Here is a 17,756-nt window from a genome sequence, read left to right as displayed (position 1 = left end):
GCGACGTGCGAAAAGCTATTTTCCATATACTGTATTAAATACCACTTTTTGTTCTCGGCCCTGCTTTGTAAATAGGGCCTGGGTGCGATAGGTATAAACGGGCCACCTGTGGTGAACCTCTGATGGGTGAGGGTCCTAGTGGATAACTATTCGCAGGCCCCGCCACATTTTCGTGAGCCCTTCAAGACAGGGCGGTGCTAGTAGAAAATTTTCTGCAGGCCCCTCCAGACAACCAGCCAAGCAGGGGGTTGGATTGAGATATTTTTACACTTAAACACTATATTCCAGCTCTGCGCATCACCTTACCGTTCTGTTTGACCAACCCCTCACCCAGCCACACCCTTTTTACACCCGCAAACCGGGCCCCTTAAAGGCTTGGGTGTGGCCGTGAGGGTATTTTAACATTAAAACACTATATTACAGCTCCACCCATCATCCTACCTTTCTGTTTGACCCTCCCCTTGTCCAACCACACAAACCTTTACGCCTGCAAACCCGGCCCCCTAGACGCCGCACCCCGTTAAGCTCCACCCCTGGGAGCAGGGATCACTGTATCCCCAATGAAAGTTAATCTCACGATGTTCAGTTCTTCTTTACAGTCCAGTGTAAATCCCAATGAAAGATAGCTTTTGCTTATTGTGTTACACCAGAGACACTATGAGAGGAAACATTCTTTGCTTCCTTTTGACTGCCATTCAATGAATTTTGTCCAGTTCTGAGTTAGCATCTTTCCTTTTAAAAACTTTTTCCATCGCTGTCACTGTTATAGTTCGCTAGCTAGCAGCTAACCCAGTAGCCACTCTTACCACTTACGCATTAATAAACAAAGTCGTTAGCTGCCTATTGACACCTACTGATATGGGAGGATATTGCATGATTACAGATTGTACAGCACAGACACTCGGCAACCGCATATTTGTTAGGTATTACATTAATGAGGTGAAAGTAGACGATTTTCCACGGCACACCAGACACTACTCCACGGCACATTAGTTGTTTAAAAAAACTGAATTAACCATTCCTCTTCTGCGTCATTTTCACCTGATTAATTGATCTTGTTGACTTCTTTTCTTAGGCAACATCGAATACAGCTGTCCTGCCACGAATGAGTGCGAAATCACAAAACGGAGACGCAAATCGTGTCAGGCTTGTCGCTTCATGAAATGCCTGAAAGTGGGGATGCTGAAAGAAGGTAAGAAGAGTAAGAGAATTTTTACTTCCTCTTGCACCCATACATACAATATACAGATGTGTATTTTTGACATAGATGCAACTATTATTGGCTACGTGTACGTGGACAAAATTTCCTTAATCTGGATTAAAATTATGATCGGACGTTTTCATGGACACTAAAAATATTGATCCGATTAGGATTTGTGTGTTCTTGCAACGGACCTTCCGCTACATCAAATTATTTTGACATGCGCAGATTGATGATTAGATGTTTTCGTCAAGTTACTTCTCGAAAATGCAAACGAGTAAATATCGTCCTTCGGGAGTCATTTTTTAATCTTAAATATTATCTTTGAATAGTCTGCCGGATCGAGGCGCGAACAGATAGAATTCTGCATAAAATTGCCGACTTTTACGTTCTCTAGCAAACTGGCGCTGTATATATTCCCACATTATTCCTCCCATTATTCACCGAAGAGAGGGATTTATAGATGCATATATATCCAGCCGCCACCTGAAGCCAGAGTCGTAACCTGCACAGAAACTGAATCCCTGGACTGCATACAGCCAGATAAAGCCATAGTGCCAGAAAGACAGAGTAATCGCATTACTATCTGATGAAAAATTGATGCCAATAAATCATCTCGGAGAGTACGAGACTACAAAAATATGTAGTCGTGGCTATAGATGAATGACCAGTGTCAGGACAGAGTAAAAAGAACGTAAAACTGGAATATGCAGACTTGGGCCAAGCCTGGGGTTCTAATGCAAACTTCCATGCAATCTTAGAATAAGAATGACACATTTACGGCGGTCATACTTCACATCTTGTTTCGCTATGAACACCATGACATCATTGCCTTCGTTAGCAAAAGACTTTCTTGTTGGGAGGCCCCTAAAATGAGTTGGAAATAGGGGACACGTGGTCAGTGCAAAGCCGTCAGCTCAACGCCGTGCTGTGGAAACGGCTACCGCTCATGTGACTGTGGTTGCCACTTACTTTCATTACGGCAGAAAGGTCACATTGTGTGCCAATGGAAAATCACCTAATTATAACTTTAGTGCTCTAACAAAGGTGGCAGCGCTGCCCCATGCCTGTCTGGAGAAGAAACACAAAAAAATCAAAAATGAATGGCACTGTTGACAGTTCATTCCATATCTAAGGTACCACACAAAAGTGGGTTGCTAAATTTACTATGGTACATTGAGATCCGATCAATTGTACTTTGTATTTTGCTAAAGAAGAAACGTGACACATAATAATAAGTTTTACAAGTGACAAATGTATGTAAAGCATAGCAAAAACGTTAGTGGAGACAATGATATGCAACAGTGGCGGAACAAATATGTTCCGGACCCGGCTCGGGTGCAATAAGTAAAAACGGGCCCTCCGCGGTTAATGTCCGGTGGGTGGGGGAACGAGTGCCCCTCCACACTTTCGGCAGCCATTCAAGATGATTGACGGATGTGTGGGGCGGTGCTAATGTAAGATTTTCTACAGGCAAAAAGCCAGTTAAACAAGGAGGTTGGTGGTGTATTAGAGATATTTTAAACACTACATTCAAGCTTCGGGCACCATCTTACCTTTCTGTTTAACCTCCGAGGGGTTATATTTGAACACTTAAGCACTATATTACAGCTCCACACATCATCGTACTATTCGAATTGACCCTCCCCTCGCTCAACCACGCCCGTTACGGCTGCAAACCGGGCGGTACGGTTGCAATGCAGCTGTGCATTATTAGCGTTAGCTCTTAGTTTGAACACGGCTTTTAGGGAAGGAGCGGGCTTGACAACAGTATTAAAAAATAAAATGGGTCAAGCCTGAAAATGCTCTTTTTTCTTCCTGCTCCAAATGAGCAATATTTCAAGATTGCTTACACGGCAGGGATTTGGGGCAAACTGTCCATATATTTGTGTGTAGTCATTTGTTTTGATGCTCTTGCACCTGCGGGTCAGTTGCTCGACACCACTCGGACTGCGAATAAGTGCGCATGCGGAATACTTGAACGGGCTCAATGGACAAAGGCAGTCTGAACGGGCACGCCAAAAAAAAAAAAAAAAAAAAAGAACAGATGAATGAATGAATGAATGAATTTATTGTCATTGTCATCATCATCGGAATCATTGACAGTTTCAGAGTGTGGGATATTTTGGCCAGAAAGGAGAAACATTGACACATACTAAGGAATAATTTGCCCGAAAAAAAAGACGATGACAGACAAAGGAAAACGGGAAAAAGCAAATGCTTATCGATACCCGTCCCCCAACAGCCCGGGACGCACAGTCTAGCATGTTTGTGTTACAGTCCAGTTACTCATATATCATTCAAAAAGTCATTGATTGCCTTGGAATTTCACATATTTTCAATTTGAGTGGGTTCATTGGATCAGTTGATGTCCAAGTTGGTGTAGGGAGGGATGGCCGGGGGTATCATGGAGGCCCACGTCTGCTGTATCCGCTTCGGAAGATTCGTCATCATCCTCCCTTGCCCGGTTCCCGCGAGCGAGCCTTTCATGATCCCGGAGCTCCGTGATGATATTCGTGACCATTTGAGCGGTGGCTTCACTTAACGCTGCTTGTTCCTTCATCACCTGGGACAATTTGTCGCCGTTGTTACGAGCATCCTCCATTGCCTCGTTGAGTTGACGCTTCATTCTCATCGAGAATCGGTGTACCCAGAGGGCACCAAGAAGCAGCAGGAAGGCGAGCGCCATTTGAGAGCCGAAGATAAAGAGGTCCTCGACGTCCTCAATCTGGAGAGACGTTAACCCTATTGGCCTCCATTTTCCCCAGGCATCCTCCACGTAACCAGACGTGAAGGTGTTGGCCGGACATAGCCGTTGGTTTGGTGTAGGTCTCATTGTAGAAAATATTTTGTCCAAAGAGCTGAGTGTCCAGTCAACAAGCTCCATCTCACAGCAGGTTAAACACAGTACTCGCGTTATGATATATAGTTATATAGATAGATATAGATATGTAGATATATAGATATAGATATATAGTTATATAAATATGTATAAAAATGGGAATTGTACATTAAGACCTGCGGTATGAACCCTAGCCTTAGTAGCCTATCATTTCCATCCTTATTTCAATGGCAAGCCTCACCTTATTTTCACCACCTGCACTAACAATGTTGGAACCCAAGTTGATTTCTCTCACACGAAAATCCGCCGTACGTCTGTCTTGCGGGGGGAAAAAATGCGGCCCTGTCATAAATCGTCGTATAGAAACAAATGGCGTATAAAAAGTTTACGTCGGATGTCGAAAAGATTGTGTGTCAAAGTGATCGTATGTCGAGGTACCACTGTACTTCGCTTTACTCAACTCAGAGGACTACTTTTAACTTTTAACACAGATCAGTTTAATTTGACGTAACAACACTTTTAGAGTATTCATGTTGGCCACTCTACCCACCTCTGTCTGCATCTAGTGGAAATAATCATCAGTTAGATTAAAGGAGATCTGCACAGCGCTCGTGTTGAGTCGCTGTACTTTCACTCTCACTGTATAAAGGAGGAAGTGATCAATAGAAGAATCGGATGTCAGAGGCTACAGGTTTTTCCTCTGATCAATGGAAACGGGTCAGAGCTTAGAGCAAGGGAGAGGACAAGATACTATTGAGAGATTACATTGACATCGCTCAGTGACAGTTGCTCTTTGCAGCAACTTCCTTTCTCTCTCACTTACTCACACACACAAATGCCAATACGTGCCAGGTCGCAGGCACGAGAGCAGAAGAAAACCTATTTTTTTAGTCGATTGAAGTGTCTCTGCTGGTGCACACTTTGAAAGAGTGCACGGTTGCGTACGATATAGCCACAAAGCATTCCAGATGCATGTATCAAGAAATGCAAGTATGAATAGTTTTATATGATGTAAGTCTTGATAATCACTAGAGGAGAAACGGCTGCTGCAGTGAAGCAGACATTTTCGCGATAAAATCATATTATTATTTAATGTTGTCCATGAGTCAATTGATGTGAAGGAAGGTTGATGTGTTAAAATTAGGGCTGTCAAAATTATCGCGTTAACGTGCGGTAATTAATTTTTTTAATTAATCACGTTAAAATATTTGACGCAATTAACACACATGTCCCGCTCAGACAGTATTCTGCCTTTTGGTAAGTTTTACAGCAAGGTTTTTACTGCTGTCTAACAGCAAACTCTTGTGGTCGCTTTGCGACGTGGTTTATTGCTTTCTTGCCAGTTCAATATGGCTGCACGACGTCTCGGGCTGACGCCTCCATTGTAATGTTGTGCTTATGTGATCCTTGGACAAGATTTGTCCGTAAGTATGGTTGTTGTAAAGAATGTACATATTATGTTAGTAAGCGAAATGTTATATTTTTTGTATGAGACACTTTTTGTTTATGTTTAGAGAATCTGTATATCGTGCTAAGCTAACGTTGTTGCTAATGCAATGCTTGTGTACTTTTTTTTGTAGTTTCACTACGGTCTAAAGAGGACAGTGGTTTGAGGACATTTTATTAATAAATCAGATGAAAAAGGAAGAAGTCTGATTATTAAGGCGTCGTTCACTAGCTGTCTAGCTTTGGAAAAAGTAGACGCTTCGGAGTGAGGACAGCATAGACAGATTTAAATGACAGTAGAGTGAAATGCCCACTACAGTCCTTATTTACCGTGTGTTGAATGTATATATCCATCTTGTCTTTCCATTCCAACAATTTATTTTACAGAATATATATATAATTTACAGAAAAATATGGCATATTTTATAGATGGTTTGAATTGCGATTAATTGCGATTAATTACGATTAATTAATTTTTAAGCTGTAATTAACTCGATTAAAAATTTTAATCGTTTGACAGCCCTAGTTAAAATGTTTAATACACTGGACACTGAGTGTAATTGCTGCATAAATTAAAAAAATATGAGCGCTAGTAATAGTAACTTCTCATTTTTAGTTATTTTTGCACTGACTTAGTTTTACTGTGACTATATTAATGTAATGTGTCATATAAGTACCAATTCTATATAGTGTTTTCATTCTGCCGTAGGGGCAGGGAATGAATAGATAGCCTGTAAATGGACTACTTGAAGAGTAGGGGTGTGACAATCTATCGCGATACTTTGACGAAAACTAATCCTATCGATAAGCTCCTGCCAAGAATCGATATATCCTTTTAAAAAGTGAAGGAATCTGACCTTTTAGCCAGATTGTCAGAATCACGCCGTCGGACATGCGCACAACCCGGCCAAAAGGCCAAACTCAACGCGTTCACCTTAGTCTTGACTCCATTTTGAAAGCTGTTTCGAAGCACAAGTTGACATTTTATTCAGGTCGACAGCAATCAAACGGCAAGGCTAAACAGACTCAGGTGAGGAAGCAGACTCGTTCCAAGGTCACAATATCAAAAGTCAACAAAAGGTTCCCGAGAAAAATGACAATGATTAGTCAAACATTCAGTCTTTTTAAAGGCTCTCGCTGGGTGGGCTGTGCGCAGAGGAAGGGTGTGTTTGGGCGCTGTTTAGGATTATTTTCTGTTTGTGGATTGGGCGGGAGGATTCGGGAGTTACTGTTGTCAGGGCAACAAGGGTTGTGGATTTTGCCACCTCAGCTTGAAAGGGGCTCTTGGAGTTTTATCTGTCATGTTATCAGTTGGATATCGGGCGTTCTCCGGTACGGGACGTCTTGCCATCTGTTCTGGACAGTCCAGAAGAACTGATTGCGAGAGTTGGTGGTGCAGACGTGGGCTTGTAAATGTCTTGCCTCGTCAGCGTCAATCTTGCTCAGTCAGTTGCATGACGCACATGTCCGTGACCAGAAGGCGTCATGTATCTCTTATGCCTTATATTCTGCTTGTTTTCCTTACAAACAGTAAATACGAGTAAAGATCATTCCCTGATTGATTATATTAAGTGTGGACCACTTTTATTACTTATTGATTACTTATTATTTATTGTTTTTATTTATTATGAGTATTATATATTTTTGACTTATTTATTAACTTTTATTGCCACCAAATGACCTCATTGCCTGGCAGTGACGGCCATAGATGTCTAATCCTGGGAGGGATGCCATTCGTTCATTCGCTGCCACACCTCCCAATTCAAAGGAATTGGACATTTGCTCGTGATAAACTCGTTGAAAATCACAGCAGAAAGCTGAAAAGAGCTTGTTTTTCTGTTTCTTTGTTTTATTATAGAAGATCGTAAAATGATTTTCTGAACTATGTATTGATTATTATCGTGAGCCTTGTATCGCAAGCCGTATCGTATCGTGAGGTACCCAGAGGTCCCCACCCCTAGTTACGAGGGTGTCAGTGTGGCAGCCTGAATTTGCGCAAGGGTCGAGGCGCTTCCTTCCTTCTCTCATCAGCGCCCGTGATTAAAAACGCGGACGAGCGTGCGACGTGGAAATAGCGCTGACGGCGGTTTAGCGGGGCGGCTTCCTTGAAAGGCGAGGTACACCGTGCCTTGCCATGTGGCCTTCTGATTTTCCCAGCTAAAATAGGGTCTGCCTAAGCCCCCCTTGGCATTGCCAACCATCCCAGACATCCTGACACTTTCCCCAGGGAGAGAGACACAGAACAGGTGAGCGACTCAAAATAAGGGCCCCTATCGCGGCCGGCCGCACAAAGTGAGTGAAGACAGGCTCTTTTGTAGGAGTGCGCTCGGAAGGGGATTATTATTGTTTTTGGAGAGAAAGAGGAGCCGCGGGTCAGCTGGCCCCGGCCCCCGCCCCCGAGCCCGTGCTAATCCGTGCACAAATGCCAGCCGCCTCGGCCAAAAGCCCTCTCCCCGCAGCACCCCGCTTTGAAGAGATGATACCCACGCTCAACCTCTGCTAGCGCTGTGCGGCGGGCGGGCAGGCCGTAAAAGAGTGAGATGACTTCAGATGAGGCGGCAGTTAAATCTCTTCGCACATTTATAACACACCTACTGTTTACTATGGAGAAAGCTCAGCAGAGTCAGACCACTTACAGTTGAGGGCCACCGAGGGGACATATGAACCTCACAAAGGGCCCGATAATGGAGAGACAGTGAGAACCAAAGTGGTATTTGCCATGTGGCAAAATGGATTTTGCCATGTGGAATTTTTTTTTAATTGTGGCATTTTTTGGGCATATGGCAAAATGGATTTAGCCATGTGGCATTTTTTTTTTTTTGCCATGCGGCAAAATTTATTTTGCCATGTGGGATTTTTTTTTTGCAATGTTTGGCATTTTTTGCCATGTGGCAAAATGGATTTTGCCATGTGGGATTTTTTTTGCAATGGGTCCAAAATAGATTTTGCCATTTTGCATTTTTAAATGAATTTTGCCATGTGGCTTTTTTTCTTTTTTTTTTTTTTTTTTGCCGTGTGGCATTTTTTTCTTTGCCATGCGGCATTTGTATGAGGGCCACTGAGGGGACATATGAACCTCACAAAGGGTCTGATAATGGAGAGACAGCGAGAAACAAAAGTGGTATTTGCCATGTTGCAAAATGGATTTTGCCATGTGGCATTTTTTTTGCCATATGGCAAAATGGGTTTTGACATGTGGCATTTTTTTGCCATGTGGCAAAATGGATTTTGGTTTGTAGCATTTTTTGGGAGTGTATGTGGCATTTTTTCTTTGCCATGCGGCATTTTTTTTGAAGGCCACCGAGGTGACATATGAACCTCACAAAGGGCCCGATAATGGCGGGACAGCGAGAACTAAAAGTGGTATTTGGCATGTGGCATTTTTTCTTTGCCATGTGGAATTTTTTTTGCCATGTAGCAAAATAGATTGTGACATGTGGTATTTTTTGGGAGTGTATGTGAAATTTTTGGGGGGTATATGGCAGTTTTGCAGGCAATGAACGTCAATGCCGTAGACGGCTATGCACGTCCAAATTTTTCATTAATTTTAAATGGCGGAAAAACACGTGTGGCTGTGATTTTTGACCATACACTTTACATTCCAGCGCATTGCCATTCAACTGGCACCCAACTCAGGCTTTGCCATTGACGGCTATGCGCGCATGCAAAAAAAAAAAAAAATGCCACATGACAAAATCAATTTTGCCACATGGGGACAAAAAATGCCACGTGGCAAAAATACCACATGGCAAATACCACTTTTGGTTCTCGGACTTGCTAGGATAATGTCCGGTCGCTTCGTATCGCCTTGCAGAGTGAAGGAGACTCTCCTTAATAGCCGTTCTCTTCCCCGAGCCTCTCGGACAGTAAAATCAGGCTGAATCATGCCAAGTTTTAATTCCTGTCAGCATCTGTTAATTATGACCAGGACTGTTCTAATTAAAAGAGGCACCCACCTACCTTCAAACGACACAGCCACATGACTCAACTGGTTGAGAGGATCATAGAGAGCGGGAGCGCAGCCACCTGGCAGCGGTCAGGTTCATCGGGTGAGCCACAAGAAACTGTAGAAAGCGGTGACATCACATTGGACCGTGTGGGGAATTTTCCATGGCTGTGGCATCGGCTGGATTAAACGTACCGTACGGTTTTTGTTTTTTTAACAATTCCAATGACATGTCAGCGGTGTTGTTCAAGTTACTTTTGAGAAGTTAAGTTAGGGTTACTTCTTTGAAAACGCACTAGTTATTCAATTATGAAAGGGAAGCACGGATAGAAAGACATGTAGTTCTTTAAAGATAGTGCTGGCCAAAAGAATTGGCACCCCTGCAATTCTGTCAAATAATGCTCAATTTCTCCCAGTAAATGATTGCAATTACAAATGCTTTGGTAGTAGTTTGGTAGTGTCCTTATTTATTTTGCTTGTAATGAAGAAAAACAAAAAAAGACAAAGGAAAATAAGGTAAATTATTATTATTTTACACAAAACTCCAAAAATGAGCCGGACAAAAGTTGACACCCTTTGAAAAATCATGTGATGCTTCTGTAATTTGTGAAATTAACAGCACCTGTCACTTTCTTGTGGCACATAACAGAAGGTGGCAATAACGAAATCACTCTTGCAGCCAGTTAAAATGGATTAAAGTTGACTCCGCCTGTGTCCTTGTGTGTACCACATTGAGCATGGCGAAAAGAAAGAAGACCAAAGAACTGTCTGAGGACTTGAAAACCAAAATTGTGAGGAAGCATGGGCAATCTCAAGGCTACAAGTTGATCTTTAAAGACCTGAATGAGTCTGTCTACCGTGCACAGTGTCATCAATAAGTGTAAAGCCCACGGCACTGTGGCTTTCCTCCCTAGATGTGGACAGAAAGGAAAAATGGACGAGAGATTTCAACGAAAGATTGTGCGGGTAGTGGATAAAGAACCTCGACTAACATCCAAACAAGTTCAAGTTGTCCCGCAGTCCGAGGGTACAACGGTGTCAACCCGTACTATCCGTCGGCGTCTGAATGAAAAGGGACTCTATGGTAGGATACCCAGGAAGACCCCGCTTCTGACCCAGAGACATAAAAAAGCCAGGCTGGAGTTTGTCAAAACTTACCTGAGAATGTTTTGGAAGAATGTTCTCTGGTCAGATGAGACAAAAGTACAGCTTTTTGGGAAAAGGCATCAACATAGAGTTCACAGGGGGGGAAATGAGGCCTTCAAAGAAATGAACATGGTCCCCACAGTCAAACATGGTGGAGGTTCCCTGATGTTTTGGAGTTGCTTTGCTAACTCTAGCACTGGACTGCTTGACCATGTGCATGGCATTACGAAGTCTGAAGACTACCAACAAATTTTGCAGCATAATTTAGGAACCAGTGTGAGAAAACTGTGTCTCCCTCAGAGGTCATGGGTCTTCCAGCTGGACAATGACCCAAAACACACTAGAAAATGGTTTGAAAGAAAGAACTGGAGACTTCTAAAGTGGCCAGACCTCAATCCCATAAAACAGGGTCCCCAACCTTTTTTTGCGCCACAGACCGGTGTTATTTGGGTCTTTTTTTCCACAGACCGGTCTTCTGACAAATTTTGCAACCCATCAAAAATTGCAACGATGCGGTTCTGCGCATGCGCGTTACGTTAAACATAGCTGCAAAATGTGCAAATGCAGAGATTCAAACGTAAACACTACAAACTCTCTTGAAAGAAAGGAATATTAACGTTCGATCATGGAAGGACTTGTAGAAAAGTTCTCCACGGATACATCCTGCCATGTTAGCTGCACACAATAACTGCACACCGCGCTCACCATTAACGACTTCGCCTTGTCGTTAAGCATTAAGAAGCCCGCTCTCGTAGCGATGTCAGGATATTCCGGAATGACTTTAATCCAGAACCTCAGTAGAGTTGTTGTCTCAAATGTACGTTTTTAAGATCGCCGTCATTTGCGATCTCTACAAGTTGATCTTCCTGTTGCACAGACATGCTCGAATCACTCGGTTTATTCACAAACGGGTCACGAATCCACTCCTTCGCAGTTCGTAGGTCTTCGAGGTTGTAGGCTCGTCAGGTGCCCTTTCGCCGTAAAAATATCTCCAAAGACGTCTGTTTTCCAGTCATCTTCGCTCGTGTGGGGGGCTAATTATTTCCGGGAACAAATGTACTCCGCCCACGGCCTAGTAATACGTTATTATTGAGGACAAGCGCACATAGATGTATTATATACACAAAGAAGATGTACTGCTAGCAGTCCAATCAATGGATTTCTATGACGACATTCTAATCTATCCCGTAGTATTATATCTAAAGTAGACAGGCATATTGGTGTGTTAAGCAGGGGCACAGGGTTAATTCGGCCAGAATACGGTCGTTATTAAATTGTTATTTCTGTGTGGCCCGGTAGCAATTGCACCACGGACCGGTATCGGTCCGCGGCCCGGCAGATGGGGACCCCTGCCATAGAACACCTGTGGAGAGATCTGAAAAAGGCTCCCTTCAAATCTGAGACCTGGAGCAGTTGGCCAAAAAAGGATGGTCTGAAATTGAAGCAGAGCATTGTAAGAAACTCATTGATGGATTCCTGAAGCGGTGGTTTGCAGTAAAGGTTGTGCTACCAAGTATTAGGCTGAGGGTGCCAATACTTTTGTCTGGCCCATTTTGTGTCAAATGATAATGATAGAATTTTTTTTTTCCATTCTTTTTTGTTTTTTTAATTCATTGCAAGCAAAATGAAGATATTACTACCAAAGGATTTGTAATTGCAATCATTTTCTGGGAGAAATTCAGCATTATCTGACAGAACTGCAGGGGGGCCAATACTTTTGGCCAGCAGTGCAGTTTCGTTCTGTAACCTAATGAATGTAAGGGCGTTGGTTCCAACACTGCACGTCAGAGATGAAAATGTCTGCAGTATGTGATGTTTAGAGAAAGCTATCAGTGAGTGTGCATGTAAAGTGCAGGTATAGTTGCCATCAGATTATTCCTTGTGTCTTGCTGGGAAGGATGAGTCTCTGTTGGGAATTGGGGGTAATTAGGTTAGTGGGTTGTCAGTGTCAGGAAATTGAAAGACAATCCTAATCAGATTTGTGCTCCTAGGGAATCAAATAATTTATATAAGTGAAAGAAATCTGTATTTTACAGTTAGATGATAGTCCACTTTATGACCTCGCCTATAGCTACGTATATAACGGTATAAGATAAGTGTGGGAAATCAAGAATATACTTTGCATAAATCCACCCCGGAATGCCTTTTTGGTCAAATTTCGTTTTACATCATTTGATTTTCCATCCCGTGCATACAGCACATCCAAACTCATCGTCTCCGAGAGCATTTACCGATGGGCAAATTGTATTAGGCGCATTTGCGGCGGCCGCACAATGGCCAGGTTTGACACTGTTATAAAGTGATGAAATCATCAAGGAAGTGCTCCGGTCCGTGGTGTTGTTCGCTGCGAGGACGCGGCAAACTGACAAATGAAAAACGCATTTCATTGAGCCTCTTCTCATCCACCCTTTAGTATTAAATTTGTTTGGATGCCGCTTTATGCATACAAGGTAAATTGAAGGGATTTTCCCTCTTGACAGGATTAAGATATCAGCTCTATTTAGGCTGGATGGAAGCAATGACAGGCTTGTACAAATATGGGGATGCGGGATAAAGGTTTGCATACATTTGCATTGAATAAGTGAATACCTGCGTGGTCCTATCAAATGAATAGAACAGCGAAGATTAAGTATTTTAACTAGGAAGGAAATGAATAGAATAGAAAAGACATCCAAATAGAAGCATTCTTATCAAATAATGAGATAATAAATAACTTATGTTATGATGAGGCCGGCTTGACATTTACAGTATCGGTGTAGAACCCGGACCCCTAGGTGTGCTCGAGGATGATAAGGCTCCGTTGAAAGAGGGGTGAAATAAGGGTCTTTTATGAGGAAGCAATACCTAGTTATCTACGCGGAGTATGACAGCGGATGTTTTGTTCGCCGTGTGAGGGAGGGAGGGTGGGACATCGTGTTTCTTCAGGACCACACACACCAAAGCTCTCACTCCAGCAAAAACAAGAGCCAATTAGTATGCAGTCCGCCTCACCCAAAAGCTAAATAATTAGAGGGCCAGTCTGTGAGATCATTGACCCTGCATTAAATATTCATATGTTTAGACCTGCTCTGGGCTCAGCTGTGTCACAGTAGACCGGCCAGGCATGGACCGCATACGGGAAGACAGCCTTTCCTCTGACATAGCCACATACTGACATGCGTGCTTGCGTGCTTACACACACGCGTGCACTTTTACGGCCCTTTTATGTTTATTTAGAAGCTAGAGACCAATCAGTCCCGCGGGTTGACGTGTACTACTTGTAAATATTTTCTTGAGTACCTGGAGTACCTGGTATCTGGACCAAGAAAAATATTTTTAGGATGGCGAGAGCTGGGCAGGAATTTTTTCAGGGTGGCAAACATTTCACGATGGTATTTTCTGGGTAATGATTAGAGGTGTGCAAAATTTCCGATTCTTAGATTATTCGCGATTTGGCCGTGGATGATTCGAGAATAATTCACAAACATCCAAATTCCGATTATTGAAATATGCCAAGTAAAGAGGAACTAAAACACAGTCAGCGCGGTGTTAACGGCATCCCCAAGGGGCCACTGTCCTTTTCGATATAACCGGCATTTAGCGTAGAAGTGGACGAGCGAGGGGGAGAGAGAGGCAGGTGTTGATAGAGTTGCGCGGGAGCCTTGTGTTAAGTGGCTGTGTCCCCCGCTGGTTTGTTTTATTTGTTAAGAAAGTCTCCACTGCAAAAGGGATCCGAAGCATCCAGGTGCTTTTATACACTAAGGCGCCTCCCCATGGAAATCGCCGGTCCACTCCCTACCACGGTTCGTAGTTGAGAGCAACGCAATTGCCAAAAAGTTCAGATTGGTAACAACGGTCATTGGGACACAATGAGGAACGGACCGAGAGTAAACATCGTGCTCAACTCGTGCCACTAGATAAAAAACAATAATACCTGACTGCGGCAAACAGCTGCTACAAACTACGCCCACATAATGCTACGGTAGATATCACATGTATAAAGAACTAGATGGGAAATGACAGACTCGCCGGCGTTAGTAAACAGCCGCCATCTTAAAGCAGTAGGCTTTTCTGGAAGGCTGTTGTAGCAAACCTTCCTTTTTTTTTATCTAAAATACTCCTAAATCGGCAAAATCTTGACTTGACTCTATCTTTAAAACAGTTTTAAAACTTTCACATGTCCAAAGTAGACAAAAGGGAAATTTTGGAATAACGGGAGCAAATTTAACAACTCTAATAGTTGATTCACAACATTAAATTGATTAAATGTAGTTTAAAGCTGCTGATACAGAATGGGGACTTGAGTATTTTACTAACTGTTAACTTGTGAAGGAATCTGACCTTTTAGCCAGATTGCTGGAATCACGGCAGCCAAACCGCTGGACCCGCGCTGGTGCAGCTCCAACCACCCGGCCAAAAGGCCAAACTCCACGCGTTCACCTTAGTCTTAACACTTTGTACTGACTCCATTTTGAAAGCTGGAAAAAGGCTTTGAAACACAAGTTGAGTCAACAGCAATCTTACAGCAGAGAGGGACCCAGGTGAGGATCCAAGGTCACCATATAACAAGTCAACAAAAGATTCCCAAGAAAAATGACAACGATTAGTTAAATATTCAGTCTTTTGAACAGCGGGGCGGGCTGTGCGTCAGAAGAAGGGTGTGTTTAGGATCATCTTTTATCGCAGTTTGGGCTGTTTAGTTTGTGTGTCACCGTTGCTGGGTCATGCATGGTTCATGAGGCAACTGAGGTGGGATGTTGGGCTGGTCTTGACGTTTGAGAGGCGCCGAGCTATCAAACGTAGTTCTTAATGTTGTCGCGTGTTGCTTTGGTAAGCCAGGGTGTCTTGGCCCCACCGAAGAGATGACGACGGTGTCTTTTCCTTTGCTTATCATGCGAGGCCTGACGTGGAATGTACTGATGACTCAGCGCTGGCCTCCTGCTGTGTAAGGCGTGCGTCTGTGTATTATCATTTATATTATAATTGTCATAATATTAAACTATGGTTAAATGTCTTTCTTATTATATTGAGTGTGTTAGAATTATGCAAACAGTTAGATGGTGCCTACAAGAAAAGGTACACCTCCTTCAATGCGAAATGACAGTCCCGGCGGCGTTAGCACATGTATAAAAAACTAGATGCGAAATGACAGACTTGCTGGTGTGACTAACAGCTGCCATCTTAAAGCAGTAGACTTCTCTGGAAGGCTGTAGTAACGAACCTTCCGAGCGAACCTAATTAACTTTTGATCTAAAATACTCCTAAATTGCCAACATTTTGACTTGAATCTCTCTTTAAATAATGAAACGGTTTTACAACATTCACGTGTCGAAAGTAGACAAAAGGCAAATTATGGCATAACTTGAGCAATTCTAAAAACTTAAACGGTTGATTCACAACAATAAATGAATTCAATGTAGATTGTAGCCTCTGAATCGTAATTGAATTGTTAGGTGCCCCAAGATTCCCACCTCTAATAATGCTACAATATTCTGCAAAGATTCGATTCAAAGGCCTTTGATTGATTTGATGCAAAATGATGAAGACAGTTAAAATAATCAGTTCCAATTTACGTAAAGCAATAAAAAATGGTGGCGCTGTCTTGCTGGTTTTTAGAGTTTCGAATTCATTTTCCACACTTCATGGAGACCTTCAGAGATCAAACCCATCTAGGAACATCTCCAGAGACTGTTGGAATTTGACCTTTTAGCTAGGTTGCCAGAACCGCGCTAGCACAATTCCAACGATCCGGTCCAGGGCAATCCCAAAAACCCGGCCAAAAGGCCAAACTCCACGTGTTCACCTTAGTTTTAACCCCTTGTACTGACTCTATTTTAAAAGCTGGAACAAGGCTTCGAAACACCAGTTGACACTTTATTCCAAATCGACAGCAGTCCGACCCAGACGAAAAGGAAGGCTGAATCCGGGGTCAACAAAAGATTAGCTAGCTACAGAATTCCGTGTTTTGAAGGCTTTTGTGGGGCGGGCTATAAGAAGGGTGTGTTCAGGCGTTGTTTAGGGTAATTGAGAGTTCGTGCGTTACTGCTATCAGGGCAACGCCAGTTGAGGATTTTTCTCCAGCCTCAGCGCCACGTGAGTGCTGAGTGTCCAAGGGGTTTCTCCGTTATCAGATGTTCCTCGTAGGGAGGAGAGGAAGTCCATCCGTTGTTCCGGACTGTCCATTGTTGGTTCTCAGAAGAGCTGGTGATGGGATTTGGTGGTCCAGACGTGGGCTCGTGAGATGTCTTGGCCATTCCCTGCTTGTCACGCTCAGTCAGCTGTATGACACGCACATTGGGTCTCCCAGTCAGCACGATTCAGGGTCTGCTTGGGTCGTCAACAGGCATCCTCCTGTAGTTTTTATCTCCCTCATCGGCCTGTTGCCTTGGTGCTTCAAATTCCAATCACTCCAACTACTCATACTTCAAATGTATTCTACTTGTTTTCCCTAACTATGATTTAAATGCTATTTATTTTGTATTGAGTGAGTTCGAGTAAATGTGCTGGAAACTTATTGTTTCCACTCTGTTTCACTTTGTCCTCCATAGGGGTGCGCTTGGACCGTGTACGAGGGGGCAGACAGAAGTACAAGAGGAGGTTGGACACTGAAAACAATCCATACCTGGGCTTGGCGCTCCCCCCTCCTACCAAAAAGCCTCGTGAGTACTGCCCATTGTCTCCCTTCTCCGTGTCCCCTCTTCTGCCGGCCCAGCAGTCAGGTAAAGGTGAAGCAAAATTCTTATGTTTGGGCAAGGCAGATTTTATTCTTCAGAAAGGTGGGCCTATATTATCCAGTGGCTCAAGGACGATAATGTCACAAATTTGCACGTGTACATCTGACGAGATTTTCAACCTTGCGTTCATATCGCCAGGATTTGCTTTAACTCATGGAGGGGTTTTTTTTGGTCTGTTTTACGATAACGCGTTTTAACATCTATTTTTGCTTTGTCTGCCCTCCTTTTCTCCTCTACCCTCAGTCACAAAGATAGTATCTCATCTGTTGGTGGCAGAGCCAGAAAAGATCTACGCCATGCCAGACCCTACAATGCCGGAGAGCGACATAAAGGCTCTGACCACGCTGTGCGACCTCGCTGACCGCGAGCTGGTGGTCATCATCGGCTGGGCCAAGCACATCCCAGGTATAATCTTATGTTGTGTTTAGTGTTGAAAAAAAACATAAGGGACACCTCCTCGGT

General features: G+C 43.3%; 1 protein-coding gene across 5 annotated transcripts in view; it reads left to right on the top strand.

Annotated features, from left to right (window-relative positions):
- The window catches only part of esrrb (estrogen-related receptor beta), a 117,189-nt gene that overhangs the window by 62,033 nt on the left and 37,400 nt on the right, over positions 1–17,756 (top strand). For 4 of the 5 annotated variants that reach the window (XM_057859226.1, XM_057859225.1, XM_057859223.1 and 1 more), the window contains 3 exons: positions 1,076–1,201; positions 17,109–17,219; positions 17,538–17,699. In XM_057859226.1, coding sequence (XP_057715209.1) covers positions 1,076–1,201; positions 17,109–17,219; positions 17,538–17,699 — 399 coding nt within the window. The remainder of the gene's footprint in view (positions 1–1,075; positions 1,202–17,108; positions 17,220–17,537; positions 17,700–17,756) is intronic. The other variant, XM_057859224.1, reaches the window with a different exon arrangement.

Source organism: Corythoichthys intestinalis, chromosome 15 (genome assembly GCF_030265065.1).
Source record: "Corythoichthys intestinalis isolate RoL2023-P3 chromosome 15, ASM3026506v1, whole genome shotgun sequence".
Taxonomy (NCBI): Eukaryota; Metazoa; Chordata; class Actinopteri; order Syngnathiformes; family Syngnathidae; genus Corythoichthys; species Corythoichthys intestinalis.
This window is presented reverse-complemented; position numbering and strand designations above follow the sequence as displayed.